This window comes from Harmonia axyridis, chromosome 2 (assembly GCF_914767665.1).
Source record: "Harmonia axyridis chromosome 2, icHarAxyr1.1, whole genome shotgun sequence".
Classification (NCBI taxonomy): Eukaryota; Metazoa; Arthropoda; class Insecta; order Coleoptera; family Coccinellidae; genus Harmonia; species Harmonia axyridis.
The window spans coordinates 4,362,843-4,386,119 of record NC_059502.1 but is presented as its reverse complement, the minus strand read 5'-3'; the positions used below and the strand labels follow the sequence as shown (position 1 = coordinate 4,386,119).

General features: G+C 34.1%; 2 protein-coding genes across 4 annotated transcripts; one reads left to right on the top strand and one right to left on the bottom strand.

The window, feature by feature from the left end:
• Positions 1–1,463: 1,463 nt before the first annotated feature.
• On the bottom strand, positions 1,464–23,264 carry LOC123674132 (suppressor of cytokine signaling 5-like). Of its 3 annotated transcripts, XM_045609007.1 has the most exons (8): positions 23,061–23,264; positions 10,964–11,196; positions 8,820–9,005; positions 8,439–8,744; positions 7,511–7,676; positions 6,997–7,334; positions 4,811–5,093; positions 1,464–3,055 (listed from the first exon to the last, which is right to left on the bottom strand). In XM_045609007.1, the coding sequence occupies exons 3-8, from the start codon at positions 8,950–8,952 to the stop codon at positions 2,866–2,868; spliced, it is 1,416 nt and encodes a 471-aa protein (XP_045464963.1). In that variant the 5' UTR covers positions 8,953–9,005; positions 10,964–11,196; positions 23,061–23,264; the 3' UTR covers positions 1,464–2,865. The 3 variants fall into 3 exon arrangements, with proteins under 3 accessions (XP_045464963.1, XP_045464962.1, XP_045464964.1); XM_045609006.1 differs by lacking the exon at positions 10,964–11,196; XM_045609008.1 differs by lacking the exons at positions 10,964–11,196; positions 23,061–23,264 and adding an exon at positions 12,655–12,801.
• LOC123674130 lies at positions 18,411–22,063 on the top strand. Its single transcript, XM_045609001.1, has 2 exons — positions 18,411–21,837; positions 21,921–22,063. The coding sequence occupies exons 1-2, from the start codon at positions 18,504–18,506 to the stop codon at positions 22,028–22,030; spliced, it is 3,444 nt and encodes a 1,147-aa protein (XP_045464957.1). The 5' UTR covers positions 18,411–18,503; the 3' UTR covers positions 22,031–22,063.
• Positions 23,265–23,277: the final 13 nt, after the last annotated feature.

Here is a 23,277-nt window from a genome sequence, read left to right as displayed (position 1 = left end):
TACCATATATCCTAATAGCTTCGTTTTCGACGTACGTTGAAGTTGAAAAAAAAATCAGTTGTTTACTTATTACTCTTAGTATTATTATATCCTTTGTTTCAATTTTTAGGTATTGAAGTAAAGATGATGTATTTTCCTATTGAAAATCTACACCACTGTCTTTTTTCGAGAAAATTATTTCATTTCTGAAGCCAATAAAGTAGGTTATGTTATTCAATCATGGAAAAATATACACTTCAACATTTAGAAATTGTAAAATTGTTTCATGAAAATCAGTGGTCATTTGTGAATACTGAGAGAAATTTAATAATCAATTATATCCTATTTTTGTCAAATGAATGTATGTATATCGTGCTCAAAAATTTTATCGTAGAAGATTTTCGAAGACACACCCTGTATATATGGCATGAAGGCTCAATAGAACATTTGAATTTTTGTATAGCTCTTCTAACTGCAACCAATGTCTTTTTCGAGTAGAGTTTTATGTTTTTGTAGTTTTGTGTCACGAAAATGTAATTTTTTCTTTCTTTTTTAGGAAATGTTCGTTGGGACTGTTGCGAGTGCAATAATGACTTGCGAATGTGTCTTTTTCCGCTTTGCTGCCGTTGAATAATAGTCGACAGCAGAGAGGAAGAGGCTAGTGCACAAGTCGACCTAACAACTATTACCAGAAGAGCACACCCACATCCGCGCATTTGAAACCATCATACTTGTTTATATTTCAACTATTGATAGCAAATCTGTCAACAATGATACTTGATAATATCAACGGTCATTTGATTAACATAATGATTTTTTAGAACAATAAAGGTTTAAAAAAATACCATCTGCACTTTTACTATCTCATATTCCTAAATACATTTTTCCTTCAAAACGTATAAGAGCGATTGCGAAAATAATACATTTTCAGATTCTAAAAGTGAGCAAGTCCTAAGGGATTGGAAATAATGCAAGGGATATTTAAAAATTCAATTCCAGGGTAATCTGACAATCAAGGGCGATCAATGCGCCATCTGTATGATAGAGGATGAACTCTTGTCGTCGATTAACAGGAACCTGTAATCCAATTATGCGCCCTCTGTATAGTAGAAGGTGAACTATTGCAATCGGTTTACAGGAACCTGTAATCCCATTGAGCGCCATCTGTATGGTAGAGGGTGAACTATTGCCATCAGTTTACAGGGACCTGTAGTTCTATTATTCGCCATCTATATATGACTAGGTGAACTATTAATAATTTCATTCTAATATCTACAGATGGCGACACATCATCCGATCAATGCGCTATCTGGACACTTCTAATAAGACTAAATTCTACGAATATCATAGATATTCTTGACTCTATTTTGAAAACTGATTTTGTTGGTTTATGATTTGATTCCCTGAACTATTGCTTTTATGTTCAAGATTTATTAATCGTGTATTTGTTGTTTTCAAAAGGTAGTGAAAATATTAAAAGAATATTCTAAATAAACATAGTTTAATTATTCACATTGGGATTGATTATTCATCTTATTTTAGGACAGTTAATCATATAATACTATTCGTTAACAATTTAAAGCACTGCATTGACAAACTTCATTGAAGTTTTTTTTCTCAAATAAGAATTAAACTCTACAAAATAAAATTCTTAAAATGTTAATTACATTTTTACAGAAAATCTTGGGGTGTAGCATTCAAACATGGAAGGACCTATTTTTCAAGTAAAATTATTGGTGCTTTTCACACTGAATATTAAAATGTATAAAAATTTGGTTAAAATCAAAAAATCTCCTTTATTCATTGAAAACTTTGTCTTTCCATGAATGAACAATAAGTAACAATTTTATGTGCAAACATAATGAAAAAGACTATACATATTGATCTGTTCAAAAAGGAGAAACATAATATACATTTTATTTAAAAATATGAACTATTAGGCCGCAAAACTTTTTATTGACAATATACTCCATCAATGTTGAATTTTTCTTATTCAGATACGTTTATTAAACTAATTCCATCAATTCATTTAACCACCAACCTCGAAACACTTACAATTTAGATTAATATTAATAAAAATTATTCTTCAAATTTCTCTAAGTTAAATGAATTCAAATATAGGTTTACGGGATTATTTTGTCTATTTGAAATTTCATAGAAAAAATTAATTGGAAAATATGTCTGTTCAGTTATAACTTCATTCAACTGGAAAGTATAACATTTTCCAATAGATACGATACAATTTAAAATGGTTATAATGGCAACAGTGTGTTATTTTTTGACATTTCATATGTCATTTGTATTTAGTAGGTAATGTCATTTGAACAGATGGAGTTTTTGTAAAAAATTATACTCTCATATCATTTTCAACAGAAAATTAGTGAAGCCATAACAGAAGACATACTTTGATGGAAACCATGTAATAAACGGTAAAGTGAAAAAAGTTAAACGGATTCAAATATACTCGACCAAAAGTGCAATACTGAATCTATTTGAATTGAATATCAAATAGAAGATAACACATTTTGATTACGGTTCAATTAAAATTGATCAAATCGGTCCTAGTTGATCGATATAGTGGTAACATACCATGAAACTCAACGAGAAATTTCCTAAATAATTCTCCAACACATGAAGAAACATCAACAATAATAATAATCGAACATAGCAATGGGGGAATATTTTCAAGGTTATTCACTAATTTACGTTAGTCCTCGATATCTTCACTGGGATAATATCTCAAAGTACCACAAACATTTATCATAATAAATCTAGACGCTATAATACAAAATTTCATAAAAATAAAATTCTTACACAGACGGCATCGAAACGAAATCAACAGTAAAATTTTTTAAGTTATTCAGATTATTAAGGGAAAGAAAATATTTACATATTTTGCAGCTCGAGCCATTGGACATCATCGTCGAACCTCTTCACTCTGACCTTCTGTCTGTAGTGGTATTCTCGCAGGTAATTTTTCAACGTTTTTGGCAGTTGTAGAGAGTTTATGTTGTCGTAGGTCAAACGACTTGTGATCGCTGCTCGGCACAAGTGCTGTAGGCTAAAGGCAAAGTTCCTGCAAAACGGAGAGTGAGAATAATCAATTTTGACATGCAACTGCTAACAAATACCTCCATATAAAGAGCAGTATACGGGATGACCTATTAGACGTTTATGGAAAACTAATCATAATTTTGAGCTGAAAATTTGCATATTGAGGTTTGAGACAATGATCTTTCTCCCTAAAATATTTTCAGATCTCTATAACTTCCGGTTATACCGGAAACAGACTACTACTTCCTTATTTCAAATGGCACACCCAGTATATTATTGCATCATTAGATAGCTTTTTTGATGGCAATTTCGGCAATATGCCATACCTTGGGAAAAACTCAACGGTTCATGAGTTATTGGGATTCTTATGAAAAAAATGGTAGCGATGGGGACTCACATTTTTTTTAATATTACAGCAGAAAGAGCTTTTTCCAAAATTTTTTTTTCTTTTTCGATTCCGCAAATACGTAGTATTATAAGACTGTTTGCGGTTTGGGCCAAAAATGTACAGGGTGTTTATAAGAGGATCATGAACTTGGATAACTCAAATTCATCAAAACTCAAGATTTTCAAATTAGAACCTATATTTTCATTATTTCAGTCGGTACTACGTCCAAAAATAGTGCGGGTTACTTCAGCAAACCCTATACCTAAAATGAATACTTTGAGAGTTATCGAGGAAGAACTTTAAATGAGGAAAAACCGCTATTTATAACTGTGTGGAGTAGTCTGCGATTTCCGAAAAACACAGAAAGAAACTAAAATTCGATGTTTCCATAACTAAATTTGATATTTCAAGAATTGTAATGAATTATTCGTAATTGAAAATTGTATTGGTTTATGGATTTCTCAACAATCCCAACGAAAAATTAATTAAAATTCATGAAATGTAAAATTCAGTTATCCAAACATGGAATTTTATTTTCTTTCTGTTTTTACGGAAGTAACAGACAGTTATTAACACAGTTATAAATAGCGGTTTTTCCTCATTTGAAGTTCTTCCCTGATAACTCTTGAAGTATTCATTTTAGGTATATGGTTTGCTTAAGTAACCCCCACTATTTTTGTATGTAGAATCGACTGAAATAATAAAAAATATAGGTTCTAATTTGAAAATCTTGAGTTTTGATGAATTTGAGTTGTCCAAGTTCATGATCCTCTTATAAACACCCTGTACATTTTTGGTCCAAGCCGAAAACAGTCTTATAATACTACGTACTTGCGAAATCGAAAAAGAAAAAAATTTAAAAAAAAAAAGCTTTTTCTGCTGAAATATTCAAAAAAATGTGAGTCCTCATCGCCACTTTTTTTTTCATAAGAATCCCAATACTCATGAACCGTTGAATTTTTACCCAAGGTATGGCATATTGCCGAAATTGCTATCAAAAAAGCTATCTAATGATGCAATATTATATGGGTGTGCCTTTTGAAATAAGGAAGTAGTAGTCTGTTTCTGGTATAACCCGAAATTGTAGAGATCTGAAAATATTTTAGGGAGAAAGATCATTGTCTCAAACCCCATTATGCAAATTTTCAGCTCAAAATTATGATTAGTTTTCCATAAACGTCTAATAGGCCATCCCGGTCAATCACCCTGTATTAGTTAAGTGAGAAAATTTGTCTGAAACTAGAAAAGCACTATCGTGAAGTCAAAAAAATTTCGTAATATCCCATTTCTACAATCCCAACACAATTTTTCCAAGAATTGAAAAAACTAAATATAAATTACAATAACACTGGAACAAACGCCCAAAAATTGATGTCCCCAAATGTTTACCTGTGTAAAGGCCACGTAAGCATCGGTTCGAAGAACATGCAACTGCTGGGATCCTTGTAATGTTCGATCAACCCACAAACTGTATCCGAAGTGAAGACTCCAGGATCGTGAGCGTCAAAACTGAACTTGTGGTTCCACTGCTCGATACGAGCATGTAACGATCTTCCGTACTTTCGGAAAGACACGCTGAATAGGAATTCTTCTTGGGCCGAATCTCGAAGGAGAAAAGTGCCTTCTGGCTTGCCGTCCAGCAATCTTTCGGCCTCGTATCTGTCCATTTTGCCTATCGGATTAAAAACACAATTATTTTCAATGGAAGAACACACGTTTTTATTTTTTGGTTTTTTAAGTTATCGTTACACATTTGGAGAATTAAATTACTCGATTACTGCTTGAGTTACAGGAATCAAAAAAGGGTAACTTTTTTTGCAAAATTTAAAGTTTTTCTATGTTTTTAAAGTTTTACACACCCGAAAAAATCATGCGCTTTGATAAACTCAACACAACCTTGGGTAACTAGTGCTTTCTATTAGCAATTTTGTCCAAAACTAAACCAAATATCGTGAAGTTACCTCCAAAAACAAATGAGTTATACAGAAAAAAAGAAAATCTCGATTTTTAGTTTTTTCGAGATATCTCGGGAACCAATGGAGATATTTTGGATCTGTTCACACTAACACACTCATCCCTAAATAACGCAACTTTTATGTAATTTGAGCCACCCTGTATTTCTGTAGTGCCTCTCTAAATAGTTCTAACCCTGTATAGTAAAAACATGAGGAATAAAACAAGCAATATATCAGGTAAGCTGAAAAGTTCGTATGGCGAACACATGGATGGCACTACTGGTATTAAATAGATTTTTACTTAGTTTAACCTTCAAAAGATACGTGTATGAATTTTAAGAGCTGTTGGACTATTAGTTTGTTAGATCATTTTATCATATCTCATTTTAAACAATTCTCTAGTAATCTGATCGAAAATTCAAATTATAATAAAGATCCAGTTAGTAAGCAGTGATGAATAAATTATAAGTTCTGGTACTGTATAGATGATGATACTGTATAGAAGATTAATAAGGGTTGGATAAACTGGTATAATCATCACAAAAAAGTAGGACTCAAGAAGCACCCTTTATCTCGAAAACTTATGATTTTATATGACTTTTTTTCTTAAAATTATCCAAGGAATCTCTCATTTTCCTTTGTAAAGGGTGTTTTTTTTCGAGGTATATAACTTTAAGTTGGCATTACTGTTCAAGATGGCGACCGATTCAACAGCTGTCAAGTGATTTATTCTCAGTTTGGTTTGGCAATTCATCATGAATAGACTCACGCCTGAACAACGCTTGCAAATAGTGCAATTTTATTTCGAAAATAATGATTCTGTGCGGAAAACGTATCGCGCACTACATCCATTTTATTTTGTTAAGCGATGAAGCGCACTTCTGGTTGAATGGCCACGTCAACAAACAAAACTGCCGCATTTGGAGTGAATCTAATCCTCAAGTGTATGTCGAAACACCGTTACATCCAGAAAAACTGACTGTTTGGTGCGCTTTATGGTACTTCTTCAAAAACGATGATGGCCAGAACGTTACAGTCAATGGTGATCGGTATAGAGCCATGATTACTAACTTTTCATTCCTGAATTGATCAACCATGATGTCCAGGAGCTGTGGTTCCAACAAGACGGCGCAACATGTCACACAGCTCGTGCCACAATCGATTTATTGAAAGACACGTTTGGTGACCGCCTAATTTCACGTTTTGGACCTGTGAATTGGCCTCCAAGATCTTGTGATTTAACACCGCTAGACTACTTTCTGTGGGACTGTGTAAAGTAATTGGTCTATGCGGATAAGCCTCAAACCCTTGACCATTTGGAAGACAACATTCGCCGTGTTATTGCCGATATACGGCCACAAATGTTGGAAAAAGTCATCGAAAATTGGACGTCCAGATTGGACTACATCCGAGGCAGCCGTGGCGGTCATATTCCAGAAATCATATTTAAAATGTAATGCCACAAGATTATCTTGCGGATAAATAAAATTCATGTCAAACGAATGATCCATCGTTGTTTTATTGCAATTTAAAGTTCCATAGCTCTAAAAAAAAACACCCTTTACCTCCAATTTGGCAACACCCTGTAGGTTTAAAAATTTTTCTTTAACGTTAACTCACCCCAATAGAAACTACAGTTGGTAATATTCAACAGATCAGGTACAAGGCAATGGATGAAGTCCACCTGGGTGTGACAACCATTCGCAGCATCAATGGGACAAGACTTCAGCGTAACGTTGGTGTGGAAGAGGGCCCGGAGAGAATCGACGCTCAGGTCCCTCGGGCACACCAGCTGAAGCCTGCGGGGCCTCTGTCCGTTGTCAGTCTCCATGTCGCTGCAAAGCAACTGCACCCTGCGCACGGGCTTGAAATTGGCCGGGGCCTCAACGCCCTGTTCTATTTCTCGAGCTCTGGCCAGTCTGGCAGCCTCGTCGCAATCCTCGTGTATGGTCCTGATACTGTAACCATAAGAAAATGGCTTAGCGAACACTCCCTTCTTTCGAGTCTCCGAAATTTCCAAAGTCCGGAAAAGCTCATATAAAAATGTTCTTCTTATATCAATATTCGTTCATTTTTATACCTTGCAAATTAAAACTTTGAAACATCAAAGGATATGTATATTGATAATATTTACCATTCCATGAATGGAGCTGTAACTACAACGCTAGGTTGTATGGGGGCCACACCATAAATACTTTCGTCGAATCCATCATTTGGTCCGACTACATTATAATCCCTTATCTCAACTTGTTGTACAGCAAACTCCTCTTCCCGAAGTTGCTCTTGTATAGGCTCGGCAACTGTATGAAAAATAATATAAGTTGAATAGATGTTATTGCTAATGCATATTCATTTTTATTCAATTTTTCCATCAATAATTATTGTCAAGTCCACCCAGAATAGTTATTTATAATACAAGTGCAGAAGGCATTGATATTCTTCCACGAGTGCAAAATTCAAAAACGAGCCACGAAGTGGCGAGTTTTGGAATGAACGAGTGGTAGAATGAGCCTTCTGTACGAGTATTATACATTATTTTCTCTAATTCATTGCATTTTCATTGAAATTAATGAAATATTTCCATAAATATATTTTAGTGATTTTTGCATTGAAAAATGTTGGTTGGCAGAACTGATTTCTTCAAGGCAAATTGATGATTTGACAGATAAAGCCGTGGCGGAAAGTTCAGAGTACCAACATAGAATAATAAAATATAACCATGAAAACTGTGCGTTTCTGATATATTCTCGCACGATTTTGTTCTACAAGATGTGGAAGAATGAACGGAATAACCACAGAATTAGAGAAAATTAATTATTATGAATAGATCAATTTCTCCAAAATATCACTATTCCCTCCTAGATGGCGCTGATGAACGTTCAAATCTACAGTGACTTGATAAGACAATCAAGTCACTGTATTCAAATCTGATTTGATCAGCGTTATCCTACTATGAAATCTTTAAATGATCAATCCATACTTATGACAAATAGAAAATATCCTGCTGGGTATATTTCTTATATACTTCTTTCACTCATTTCATTATTAAAAAAATTTTTCACCTGATGTATCCGGAGATGTTGCCACCTCAGCCGGTAGGGGTGCTTCATTTTGTTCGTCGTTAACAGTCTCCTCCTTCTTCTTGTAGCAAGTACATTTACAACAGTTCTGTTCGTCCTGAGTCGGAAGGACTACTTTGGTGTCTTTTTTCGAATAGTTGAATTTCAGGGGCCATTTCGGGGACTTCCTCATCGCTCCACTAGAGGAACTGTTGCCAGAGGAAGAGGAAAAGGTTTCGTCCGAGCCTGATGACTTCTTATTCTTCTTTCCTGTGAAGTTCAGAGATCTACCTCTACGTAAATTGAAACCTGTAATGACATATTCACAGATCCAAATGTTGTATAACTATTAGATATAAACAAATTGTGTTAGAAGCTACGTACCTAAAGATGGTAGGCTTATCCTGCTCTTTTTGACTTTTGGTGCAGAAGGAGACTCAGAACCGCTACTGTCGCTTTCCTGAGTTCTATCACAGGAACATTTGTCTATGCTGGAATCGCTTCCTGAAGAGTCCATTTTAACAACACTGAAGAATTATTCCACAGCAAAATAAATCATCGTTTGCTAACCTGCAACAGAAAAGGAAGATTGAAAAGACTTTTTACCTAAAGAATAATAGTTATTTATAATGCAAGTGCAAAAAGCATTGATATACTTCCACAAGTACAAAATTCAATAAACGTTGTATTAATATGAGCCTTCTGTACGAGTATTATACATTTTTTACTGTAATTCACTGAATTTTTATTGATATAAATGGAATATATCCATGAATATCATTTAGTGATTTTTGCATTGAAAAATGTTGGTTGGTAGATCTGTTTTCTGTATCACAAATTTGACAGATAATAGATAAACCCGTGACAGAAGAATTCCGAGTTCCAACATAGAAAAATGAAATATAACCATGAAATCTGAGTGAATTTGAGATATTCCTGCTACAAGGTACAACAGAATGAACAGGTATGCAACAGAATTAGAGAAAATACAACATTGGGCATGATGAACGAATCTTCTATAAATTAAATCATAAAAATCTAGTAGGTGGCCGTCATATTTTTGTTGCACATCATTCTGAGCAGAGTTTGAAGATGTTTAAGTGCAATAAACCTGAATTTTTGCGTAGATATGTGGACAATGGATGAAACATGGCTCCATCATTTCACTCCGGAGTCCAATCGGCATTCAGCTGAGTGGACTGCACACGATGAACCGAATCCAAAGCGAGGAAAAACACAACAGTCAGCTGGCAAGGTTCTGGCATCAGGATTCCGGGATGCGCAAGGTATAATATTCATTGATTAACTCCAAAAGGGCCAGACCATAAACAGCGATTATTATATAGCGTTATTGGATCGTTTAAAGGATGAAAAACGGCCCATTTGAAGAAAAAAAGAGCTGTTTCATCAAGGCCATGCACCGTATCACAAATCAATGAAAACAATGGCAAAATTGCATGAATTGGGCTTCAAATTGCTTCTGCATCCACCGTATTCGCCAGATCTGGCCCCCAGCGACTTTTTCCTGTTCTCAGACCTCAAAAGAATGCTCGCTGGAAAGAAATTTGGCGCCAATGAGGAAGTAATCGCCGAAACAGAGGCCTATTATGAAGCGAAAGACAAATCGTACTACAAAAATGCTATCGAAAAGTTGGAAGAACGCTATAATCGCTGTAGCGCCCTCGACGGCAACGATGTTGAAAATAAAATCGAATTTTGACAAAAAAAATGTGTTTTACTATGACCGGAGACTTTTCAATACGCTCTATTAGTGATGACGTCACACACCGGCATTTTAGTTCTCCTGTCAGTGTTCAGAATCCAAACAAACAAATTGTCATTCAAATTAGTACGTTGTCGTTGAAGAAATTGGCTTATTTTGATAAATACGATTATTTAAGGAACGATTTTACTATTAATTGATAGACAGAAGGCACGAGAATAATACCAGTAAGTTCGAACTTGAAGTTCAACTAATAAACACGGCTTTTTACAAAATCTGAGGAATGATACAGGATTCAAACTTACTGGTATTAACCTCGTTCCTTCTGTCTATCAATTAATACTGAAATCGTTCCTCAAATACTCTCATTTATGAAAATAAGCCAATTCCTTCAACGACACCGTACTAATTTGAATGACAATTTATTTGTTTGGATTCCGAACACTGACAGGAGAACCAAAATTGGCTGTGTGTGACGTCACACTAATAGAGCGTATTGGCCTGTTATGTTGAGAAAAAAAACAAGTTTCTCTCCCTACACCTCTGATCATATGAAAGGGGTACGTCACAAGAATTCTTTTCCGGAAAAAACGTCTTGGAATTTTTGAAATATCTCAAATAGAAACCAAGTCGTAGCGAAATACTTGAAACAGTAACTCGAAAACGAATCAAAATATCTATGATCAACTTTCTGATGTTTTATTAAAAAAAAAAAGGCCACACCTGATACATACGAATTGCTTTCTTTCACTAAACATCCAAAACTACTTTCTTTATAATTAGTAAAAGATAAAAGAAAACTCACATACAAAGTACCTCTTGAAATCGTCCAACACAACTAAATTTTCGGTTTTCACCAAACTACTTCCCATCCAAAAGACCTAAAAGTTTCTATCACCGAGTCAATTTATCTGGTCACTCTCCACATCTAGCTGACCGAACACCAAATAATATTCTCAGTTCCAATTGAATCCGACAAATAATTGGCTAAATAACATCCTTGTATGCCCCGCCAAGGCGTCCCATTCAGGTCTAGACCTGTACAAAAGACGGAGATAAGGCTCCAATATTTCTGGGACGTATAGAACGTAGAAGGATTGAGGAAAAGAAGCTACTTCCGGTGGTCGGCATTTTCCACTTACCCCGATTATCGATCCGATAAATAAATCCGATATAATCGATCTGTTTCAACCACCGACGAATTCCAACGGAGTGAGTAAGTTTCTCTGAATAGTTCCTTCGATATCGAACCGGTAAATCGATTTATTGTTTCCAATAATAAACATTTGGTATCGTTCGAGAAGAGAAATGAGGAAAGCGCTGAAAAGCTCGGGAACTTTCGGGCGCTCGTTCGTTCTTGCGCCAATTGAACGTTTGGCTTAACTGTACACTTAGAGAAGTGTTTATTTGATATTATCGAAAATGCATTATAGTTAATAAATCATTTATTGGATATATGGACAAACAAATATTAGTTTCATGGAAATAAATAATTTATTTGAAATCCCACCAATAATCATCATTTATTATTACACATCATTTATTTACGTATAACTTATATTAATAATGCTGAAGAAATGCCCATTTGAAGGAAATAAATATAGTTAAGGTTTATTTATCATTGAGCAATAATTAATAAACCTTATTTATATGTAATATGTATCCATGCTGAATAAAAAAAAATATTTCAATTCAGTAATGGTTAACGTATTTCTTAGATAATTATTTTGATTGTTTCTATTATCCGATTGTTAGGGTTTGAGAAGAACCGTTTGCCAAACTAGGGGTAATTTTTTTTAGTTCATATTGAGGGTATCCCGGTTTGAACCCTAGTAATCTTGATTGCATCTGTTCACTCTAACCACTGTTCTGCCAACATCACTAATAACTAAGCAGGTACAAACGATCTAAACCCAAAATTCAGTACAGATGTGCTAAGCGGCGTTCAATAAGCCCAGAGTAACAAAGATTTTATGTTTTGAAAGGAAATTCAAATCAAGGGAAAAGTTCAAGGACAGATCCTTCAAGGAGATGCGCTTCTTTTTGAGGGATGTGTCCTCAAACTTTTCCACAGATTGGATCGCTAGAATTATGTTAGTTTGTTAATTATTAATAAATCCTATATTCTATAGTGAATAAATTATTGAATTCTTGTAAGAGTTTATTAAATTAATGAATATATCGAATATAAATGTGCTGTAATAGTTGTGAATAAATAATCTCTAAATAAGTGCTTTATTAATAAAAAAATATGGATTTCTCTCAGTGTATATAGGTATACTGGGTGTTTAATGATATGCTAATGGATTGTTAAAGTTATTTAAGAAAAAGAATGAACGTATGTTGTAATATGAAAATAAGCCAATTCCTTCAACGACACCGTACTAATTTGAGTGACAATTTATTTGTTTGGATTCCGAACACTGACAGGAGAACCAAAAATGGCGGTGTGTGACGTCACACTAATAGAGCGTATTTAGGACACCCTGTACATACCACTTTCCTCCGTCATTTGACGGGATTAAGGCACATCTCCACTCCCCGTTCCCACAAACAGTAACCTCGTCCCACAGTTCTCACCTCGTGTACGCCCTGACTAACAAGTAACAACAATATGGTTAATTATAGTGACAATACGAGTTAAAGTCTTCATTGCGGTTGCTTACAAGTTGACTCCGGAGGTTAATCGCTTTGTTTATCGCATGTTGGAAACATGAACGAATAATCTTCTTCCTCGGAGTCAGTGGCGTAGCTAGGTTGAAACCTAGCTACGCCACTGGGGGTTTCTCAAACCCCCTTCCCAGTGGGTAGAAAGTGTCATTTGAAATAAGGAAGTAGTAGTCTGTTTCCGGTATAACCGGAAGTTGTAGAGATCTAAAAATATTTTATTAGGGAGAAAGATCATTGTCTCAAATCCCTATATGTAAATTTTCAGCTTAAAATTATGATTAGTTTTCCATGAACGTCTAATAGGCCATCCCAGTGAATCACCCTGTATAGAGGTGCTACAAGTAACTCTTCCAAAAAGAAACTTTTTCGAATATTTAAACCAAAATGGAGTATGCACCGATTGTTCATACTTCATACAACTGATTGAGGTCCACTATAGAGAAAAATTATTCCTGCATGCACAGAAGATAAATAGGATGAAGTTCTTCAGTGAATTTGTAAAAACTGAGCGGTAGAATCCCATTCATTTTCAAATGTTTTGTGTTAAAGGCGGCCAGCAAACTAGATCGAATTTCCGCCCCTCAAACGGGTTTTACTGTTTCACCCCTTACGCCGGCCCTGATCATTATATTTTACAAAATTCAACCAATCGAAGAAATTGAGTCAAAAACCCTGATTTAACAAACAATTAGCGGTGACTGGAGACAGGTACGGAGATTGGCAACACGCTAATTGTTTTAAATACGTGTTTTCCGCGGGATAAGAACCATTTCCCAAACAAGATATAATTTGTACCTAACAATGTGAACGTTGACTGTTTGTATCTCTTCGATGTAACAACAGACGTAAAGAAGTAATTATCAGCTTTTGAGATTATAGGTTATGTGATAATTTGGATGCTATGTCATGTTTGCTCGGTCACAAAAGAGAAAAAAATCTGGAAAAATTCAGACTCAGAATATTACGAAGCTATTGTACAGGGTGTTTCACGTAAGCGGGTCACTGGATTTTGTCGCTTATCCTTTGAGCAATATTGAAAAGTGACGTATCACAATGATAGTATTTTTCACGGGCTACCCAAAATATGTTATCGGAAAAACTATCGAACCAATGCATGGAAAGTAACTGCGGAAAACCCATTTTTTCCAAAAATTTGCAAAATTTACTGGTTTTCAAAATAAGAAGGTCTCGGGACAATTTCTCACCAAATTTTTCTTCATTTGAACTTCTGGATTTCTAGAAAATAGAAAATTTGTCCCTTGCAACATATACTTCATAATATCTTCCCATATTTTCTGAATGCTCAATCGATTCTGAATCTGAATATGTAAATATAGTGGTATAGTAACGGGTGTTTTTTTTCCGAGGTATATAACTTTAAGTTGGCATTACTGTTCAAGATGGCGACCGATTTAACAGCTGTCAAGTGATTTATTCTCAGTTTGGTTTGGCAATTCATCATGAATAGACTCACGCCTGAACAACGCTTGCAAATAGTGCAATTTTATTTCGAAAATAATGGTTCTGTGCGGAATACGTATCGCGCACTACGTACATTTTATTTTGTTTAGCGATGAAGCGCACTTCTGGTTGAATGGCTACGTCAACAAACAAAACTGCCGCATCTGGAGTGAAGCTAATCCTCAAGTGTATGTCGAAACACCGTTACATCCAGAAAAACTGACTGTTTGGTGCGCTTTATGGGCTGGTGGAATCATTGGTCCGTATTTCTTCAAAAACGATGATGGCCAGAACGTAACAGTCAATGGTGATCGGTATAGAGCCATGATTACTAACTTTTTCATTCCTGAATTGAACAACCATGATGTCCAGAAGCTGTGGTTCCAACAAGATGGCGCAACATGTCACACAGCTCGTGCCACAATCGATTTATTGAAAGACACGTTTGGTGACCGCCTAATTTCACGTTTTGGACCTGTGAATTGGCCTCCAAGATCTTGTGATTTAACACCGCTAGACTACTTTCTGTGGGGCTATGTAAAGTCATTGGTCTATGCGGATAAGCCACAAACCCTTGACCATTTGGAAGACAACATTCGCCGTGTTATTGCCGATATACGGCTACAAATGTTGGAAAAAGTCATCGAAAATTGGACGTCCAGATTGGACTACATCCGAGCCAGCCGTGGCGGTCATATACCAGAAATCATATTTAAAATGTAATGCCACAAGATTATCTTGCGGATAAATAAAATTCATGTCAATGGAATAATCCATCGTTGTTTTATTGCAATTTAAAGTTCTATCGCTCTAAAAAAAACACCCTTTACTATACTTTCATATTTATTTCAAGCAATTCCATACAAAATTAACCTGAGAAAATTCAGATTCAGATTGAGTTCTTGTGTTAACTGAACTTTAAAAGTCTTATGACCTAATTCTACATGCAAAATACTGTGTAATATCGTGTGTGGAATGCCTTATTCCCAAGATCAAAGGATAAATCTTCCCATTCATGAATATCACTGAATTTTTTCAGTTGGGAAATATTTACTACATTTAATCAAATCCCAAATTCTATGAATACATTATCTAAATTTGCTGCGCAAATAACAATTAACTATTTATTGATTTATAATCAGATCAAAAAAAATTTTTATATTTGTATAGAATATTTATAGGTTGAAATTTCGAAAATTACAAACATTTGGCCAAAATTGAGAGCAAAAAGAACTATATAATGAGAATTTGAATGAAAAATAACAAAATAATGTGAATAGATTCAACAGATGCGTTCGCCAAGACAACACAAGGTCGAAAAGTCGATTTATTGATGAAACTAGTTCCAATGAAAACATGAACAAAACGTAAACATTAGACTTACATGTTATCAAAAATCATCATTATGTAGATATTGTTTATTTATCACTATGTAGATACAGTTTGATTTTTGTTCAAACAAATTCCTAACGCGAACCGGATTGTAAACAATGATTTCCAAGAATTATCGTCAAATATATTTATTTCCGATCTAGATTACCAGATAAAAAAAAATAATACACGTAGTGAACGAAATAAGCTGGCCACTCGAAAACATTTTTGGTGCTTTTCCGTAGAACTCAATTTTTGTGAGAATAACTAGGTATAACTAGAAAACTATTTAACTGACTGGAACGAAATAAATTTAGGCCATTTCATTGGAAACGAAAAAGAATTTGGGCTATAACCCTTAAATTTTTAACATAATTTTTCTCCATATGTTGTAAATGATTGCAAGAATATATTCAATTCAAATGAATGATAATCTCAAGAAATCTAATTATAGAATTAACAGTTTCAAGATCTGTTATACTGTATCAATTGACATGAAAACAGAAAAACAAGTCTAGAAATTCCTCGTACCTATATTTATTGAAAATATTTTGGGAGACAATTCAGTTAAAGAATTGGATATTTGAAAATTTACCAGTTTTTGATACAAACCATGTAAACAAATCCCACATAAATTAAAAAAAAACACCTTATCTACTAGAGAAATTATTAAGAATGAAAAGTCGTAGGTGATAGATTCCAAGAAAAAAGAACATTCATAGTTCGATCTATTTACATCCTACGACTGACTATTGCTGGTGTATCTTATAGAGCAAGAGCCCGTGAGTGCCAGACCTTCGGATTTTCATAAAAGCTGAAAATTTTTCTATGTGTGTCCCTAGTACAGGTAAGAATGATCCCCACCCATGAAGCTGAGGCAGCGGTGGCTTTGGCAGGTAACAGGTAACAAAGGTGTATAAAATTCCATCTCAAATTTATCATAAAATAAAACTTAATTTTTTTATATTTGATTCATAATAATATCAAAACTCGCGTCGCTCATTGCCAGACAGTTAGTATGGTTGCAACCCTCTGCCGGACACCCTTAAACTATTATAATTTATAATTATACTTACGTTATATTATAAAATCTCAATTTTATATATAATTTTTTGGGGGCCTATTAATCTATGTTTACATGATAGCCGGACAGTTTCGACGGTTCTATCATCTTGCTAGACGCATTCAAAGTGAGCATTAGTTCGGGGAGCAAGGAGCGTATACAGTAACTAGTGCGAGTGAGACAGAGCGCTTGGTCTATTGCGGCCCTTTACTGCGCATCAGCTGTTGTTTATTGTAACTATCTGGTGAACGGCTATGCTCATAATAAATGTATTATTTTTCTGTGCAGTTTATAAAATAAATGTGATCAGTTGTAATAAAGTGCTATCATGAGTGACGAAAAAATAGTTTGCTTTGTTTGTAAGAAAAGTGATGAACACATAATATTATTTTCTGAAGAAACTTTAAAAAAATGCCAGACTATTCTTAAATTACGAAAAATACATAAGCTAAAATACAGAGACATTACTTTACCTAGTGAATACACCGAGAGTGGTTATCACAGAGTATGTTACAAGGTATTTACAGGTCTTATGAAAAAATATTTCACCTCTCAACCATTAAGTGCTGAAAAACAAAAAGGAAAAAAACAAGAGAGTTGTGTAATTACAAGCAACTCATCTTCAACCTTGTCGTCGATACGAGATTTGAGTTCCGAACTACCTGATCTACAATCTTCGTCAACAGAATCTTCATCTCAACTAATTTTACTATCCCAGTCCACAGAAACACAACCTTCGACATCTGAAAATGAATCTCATTTACAGTCTGTACCCTCAGAATCTCCCACGACATCTCAGCCAGCTCCAATTTGTGAATCAATAGGTCTACAATCTGCAACTCTTCGAGATATTGCTGACGTTTTCGAACCAGAAGTTATTGATAATAATTTTGTAACTCAAGATGTTAATATTTCGACTGATAATATTGCTGGTAAAAATGATAATGAAGTTGTTTGTATATTTTGTAATAAAAAGAAGAAAAAAGTGCGATCGAGAATGATTCTGCTTCATGCAGCTGATGTTCAGCAATTTAAAGATAGTGTCAAACCTAATATTGAAAGTCATGAAGAGTTTACAGATTTTTCTAATAAATTGGATAATTTTTCTGGCTCAAAAATCTATTATCATACTGAATGCCGAGTTGATTTTAATAATAAGTTATCTTCATTAAAAGCAACGCCTAGCAAAACGGAGTGGCATTATCACCGGGAGTATCATCAAACAGTTTTTAACGAAATTAGTACAATCATTAAAGAAGATGTGATTAAAAAAGGGCGGTGTTTTTTATTAGTGTATTTACATGAATCATATATCGATTTATTAGAAAAAATTTTTCAAGAAAATTCTATTCAAATGACAGCTACTTTCACAGCACACCACCTTGAAGAAAAAATTTTAAAAGTATTCTCTAAGGATATAAAATTCTTTACTGTTCGTAATAAAAAAATACTAGCTCCAAAATATCTAGAAGCCATCGATGATTCAGTACTGGATAATTTACAACAAGAAAACATTTTACAAAAATCTGCATTGATTCTGAGAAAAATAATACTCCAAATAGAAAAAAAAAAATTATCAACAAAAAATATAACATCACAGCATTTAATATCCGGAGAAGTTTCAATACCAGAAGAATTATCAGACTTTTATTCTACCCTTCTTGGTGGATGTAACCAAAAACGAAAGACTGGCCAAAAATGTTCTCGTCTAGTTCGTTCTTATTGTCAAGATGTTATTTTCGGAGTTCATGATGGTCGAGTTAAAACGTCAAAGCATATCATGTTAGGTATGACTCTAAAAAGCTTAACAAGCAGCAGAAAAATAATTGACATTATAAACAGATATGGACACTGTATTAGTTATCAAGGCGTTGAAGAATTAGAAACTGAAACTACATTTACATCAATGAAAAAGTCTAGCTTATGTCCAGAAAAAATAAAAAAAAAACCAGAGCTTTTTACTGGTGTGGCATACGATAATTTTGATCGTTTTGTTGAAACTTCTAGTGGTAAGGATACTTTACACGACACAGTCGGAATAATATACCAAAATATCGATGCAGATACAACTGACGAGCCTGAAATGTCCGAAGTTTCAAGTGAAAATACTTCGCCGAATAAAAAAAGAAGAAGAAGAACATTTGATGAAATAAATATAGATGAAATGCCATACCCTAAGAAACCCAAAATGACAAGTGAGTTACAATTATCAGTCGATGATATAGAATGTATAGACTCTCAAATAAACACGGAAATTGACAACATATGGATGATTAGTCACGCTTTAGAATTACCTGATGTACCTATGTGGGTTGGTTTCAATAGTCAGATTGATGATCAGGATAGTCCACAACAACATATATCTTACTTGACGCCGATAAATGCATCTCCAACCAGTACACCAATCGTATTAGAAACTATGAAACAAAGCCAAAAAATAGCTGAAGATTTACAGCAACCCTACATACAGGTAACCTACGATCTAGCTATAGCTAAAGTAGCGTTACAAATACAAGCTACAGAAAAACCAACATTTGATAATTTATTCATTCATTTAGGACCATTTCATATAATGATGGCTTACTTCAAAGCTATCGGTAAAGTAATTAATGATTGTGGGTTGACTACTGTAATGGTTGAGAGTAATTTGCTGGCAAACGGTTCAGTTAATGGGTTTTTAGAGGGAAAACACTTTAATCGCTGCAAAAGATTGCATCCTTTAGTAGCATTAGGACTAGAAATACTACATTTTAAATCATTTTTACAAAATGATAACATTACCTTAACTGAGGATATAATAGATGAAGTTAAAAGACTCCAAAATTGCAAAATTTCTTTGTTTGAAATTGAAAATGATGGCCTTAAAGAGCTGATAAATAACTACGGTATCTACAAACAACAAACCCTTAACGGGGAGCATGGTAAAACGTCACAATTTTATCTAATTTATATAAATCTTATACATCATTACTTGGACTTGTCTCGAAGTATTCGTGCTGGAAATTTTCAACTCTTTAAATCAGTGTTACCTAAAATTACAAGCATTTTTTTTATATTGAATCAACAAAACTATGCTAGGTGGAGCGTCAAATATTATGATAATCTACTGCAAGTTGACAAAACTCATCCTGATTTGTATGAAGGATTCCTAAAAGGCTGTTTTGGAATTAAAAGAACTACCAAGCCATTTTCAAGACAACCTATTGACCTGGTTCTAGAGCAAACTATAAATGCAGAAGCTGCAAGAAGGCTGACAGGTGTTACACACTTCACTAACTCAATTTCGGCGCGACAACGGTGGGCTCGAAACCATGATGTGAGATCTACAATTATAAGTCAAGTTTATCTTGAACTTGGACTACAAAAACATCAAGATATTTCAGCAGATTTGAATCCCCATAATATCAGGAAAAACGCCAAACAATTACAACAATTTGTCGCAACTTTCGATCAATTTATCAATCCTTTCAGTTTAGAAGTTCCCAAAGACCAATTAGTAAATATTTCATCAGGAAAGTCCGCATCACTGCCAGTAGAAGAATTTCTATTAAATTTAGAAGCTAACGGCGATAGCCTTCGAAAAACATTCATTTCTGAATGCCAATCTGATATTACGCGATTTGAAAAAGCTATTAAAAAAAAATCTATTAATAATTTTTCTAAAGATTATGAAAAAAAAAAAATTAAAGTCGGTGGACAAATTCAAGAAGTTAAAATTCAAAGGGATTTATTTGGACGTATGCTGGGAATCTCAATGGATTACAGCATTGACATTTCAAAAATCTTATCCTACCCGATTACTTCAGTACCGTTGTCAATGTGTCATTTGGATGGGACCGTTTGCAAGACCGATAAATCTGCTTTGATGAAATGTTTAGAGAAAGAGGCCGAGCATGAACAGCCATCTCAAATTGATATTCTAATAATTGACGGTTTTTTTTTGTTACATACAATGAAAAATGTTCCTAGAAAATTCGGAGACATTTCTAAAAAAATGTTGCAGATGGTAACTCAATTAAAAGCGTCAAGAATTGATGTCGTTTTCGACCAGTATTTTACCCCATCGATAAAAGGATACGAACGTTCTCTGCGATTTGAATCTGCACAATTGGAGTATACTATTGCTGGTCCTGAACAAGTCCGTCCTAGTGACTTTGTCAAAGAATTAAAAAATTCTAATTTTAAAGAAGCTCTAGTTGATTTTTTTATTTTACACTGGGCTTCTGACGAAATGGCGCCGTTTATTGGCAATAAAATGATACATATAAATTTCAGAAAATGTCATTCGTTTACTGTTAATGAGGCCAAAAAAGTGATGTCAGGTGTAAATGAGGAATTGTCTTGCCCAGAGCATGAAGAAGCAGACACCAAAATAGTGTACCACGCGTGTAAAATTAACCATGAAGCAAACATTGTGATTCGAACTGTTGACACCGATGTTGCTGCTATAATGCTAAGTCACATGCATCGTCTTAATGATGGATCACATGTTTGGATGCTTACAGGAGCTGGAAATAATTTAAGATATGTGGACCTAACTAATATACACGCCAAATTAGGAGAATCTATTTGCAGAAGTTTACCTGGACTACACGCTTTCACAGGATGTGATTACAATCCTGCATTTTACAGAAAAGCAAAATTAAAACCGTTTAAATTGTTAAAAAAATATGTAGAGTTTCAACAAGCATTCATGAAGTTTGGTGACAGCAAAATCATCGAAAATAACAATGAACAAGTATTAATCTTCGATATAATTCAAAGTTTTGTATGCTATCTATACAATATGAATGATATCAATGATGTTGATGCTGCTAGGCTACAAATGTTTATTAATTCGTATACAGTATCTGATGTGAACGAAGCTTTTAATCGAAAAAAGTTGCAAAATTTCGATGCTAGCTGTTTACCACCTTGCAAAAGTGAGCTATGGCAGCAATTTTTGCGAGCGAATTACATATGTAGCATATGGAACAACGCTCACTTACAAAAGCCAACAGCATATAAACCAGTAAATAATGGTTGGATACTGGAAAATGACCACTACTATTTTAAATGGTTTGAAGGAGATCAATTACCGACTTATGTCAGCGAATCTCTAAAAACAGTTCCAGGTATTTGATAATTATGTTAAATTATTATACATTAATTTTGGACTATTTGTAATTAAATTAACTTGGTTTTTTTACTATTGCAGAAAACAATGAAGAAGGCGATATTGAAGACGATCAATCCACAGAATGGAATAATAGTGACGAGGAATATGGATGTATTGACGACGACGATGAAAATGATGAAAATGTTTAAAGATTTTATTAAAATAAATATATTTTTCTGTAACTTTTTTATTTTAAAAAAAATTTGCCCTTTGATATAATAAACAATAAAATTTGATTTACTTTATTTAATTTCATTCATTTAATTCATTGGCTTTACAATTTTGATAGAATTGAAAATAATAAACTTCGTAAAAATGAAAAATAATATAAATAAAATTATTAGAGTTTCGATATGATTGGAGTTGTATTAGAACAATTTTACTGAGTACTGTTTTAAATATTTGTTATTCAAACTGTAAAAATTTATTTAATGAAATTTCTTGACTAAGAAAAAAATAAGCTGCACAATTTGAACTTGATAACAGTGGATGCGCAGTGAAGGACCGCAATAGACCAAGCACTCTGTCTCACTCGCACTAGTTACTGTATACGTTCCTTGCTCCCCGAACTACTGCTCACTTTGAATGCGTCTAGCAAGATGATAGAACCGTCGAAACTGTCCGGCTATCATGTAAACATAGATTAATAGGCCCCCAAAAAATTATATATAAAATTGAGATTTTATAATATAACGTAAGTATAATTATAAATTATAATAGTTTAAGGGTGTCCGGCAGAGGGTTGCAACCATACTAACTGTCTGGCAATGAGCAACGCGAGTTTTGATATTATTATGAATCAAATATAAAAAAATTAAGTTTTATTTTATGATAAATTTGAGATGGAATTTTATACACCTTTGTTACCTGTTACCTGCCAAAGCCACCGCTGCCTCAGCTTCATGGGTGGGGATCATTCTTACCTGTACTAGGGACACACATAGAAAAATTTTCAGCTTTTATGAAAATCCGAAGGTCTGGCACTCACGGGCTCTTGGACTATTAGGTCATGAAGATGGATCCGCCATTTTGATGAAGATGCTCTAAGGCTCTGTTTTTCTTATTTCATTCATTATTTTATAGTAGTTACTACAGAACGGGCATTATCTTCATCTCAAATATAATTTGTGATAGAGATAACAAACTTCAGATTAGAAAAAAACAAATTACGTCACTTACACAGAATGGTCGAATAAAATTTCTTATTGGATTTCCATTCACTCCAAGGAAATTTTCGAAGATCAAAATGATAAATCGTGAACAATACACTTACATTGAACACTAAACAGGCACTAAAGTTCCAATTTCTTTCCTTAATCAACACTCTAGAACAAAACAATAACTTTTGCTAAATAGGAAGTATCACATGTGACAGGTGAATAATTTGACAATCACT

Excerpts from the sequence above, each read along its gene's own strand:
- LOC123674130 (XM_045609001.1), top strand. The coding sequence starts at position 18,504 with ATGTTAGGTATGACTCTAAAAAGCTTAACAAGCAGCAGAAAAATAATT. Across the intron at positions 21,838-21,920 it reads ATCTCTAAAAACAGTTCCAG|AAAACAATGAAGAAGGCGAT; the intron begins GTATTTGATAAT and ends TTACTATTGCAG.
- LOC123674132 (XM_045609007.1), bottom strand. The coding sequence starts at position 8,952 with ATGGACTCTTCAGGAAGCGATTCCAGCATAGACAAATGTTCCTGTGAT. Across the intron at positions 7,335-7,510 it reads ACAGCTCCATTCATGGAATG|TATCAGGACCATACACGAGG; the intron begins GTAAATATTATC and ends TTATGGTTACAG. Across the intron at positions 5,094-6,996 it reads CAACTGTAGTTTCTATTGGG|GCAAAATGGACAGATACGAG; the intron begins GTGAGTTAACGT and ends TTAATCCGATAG.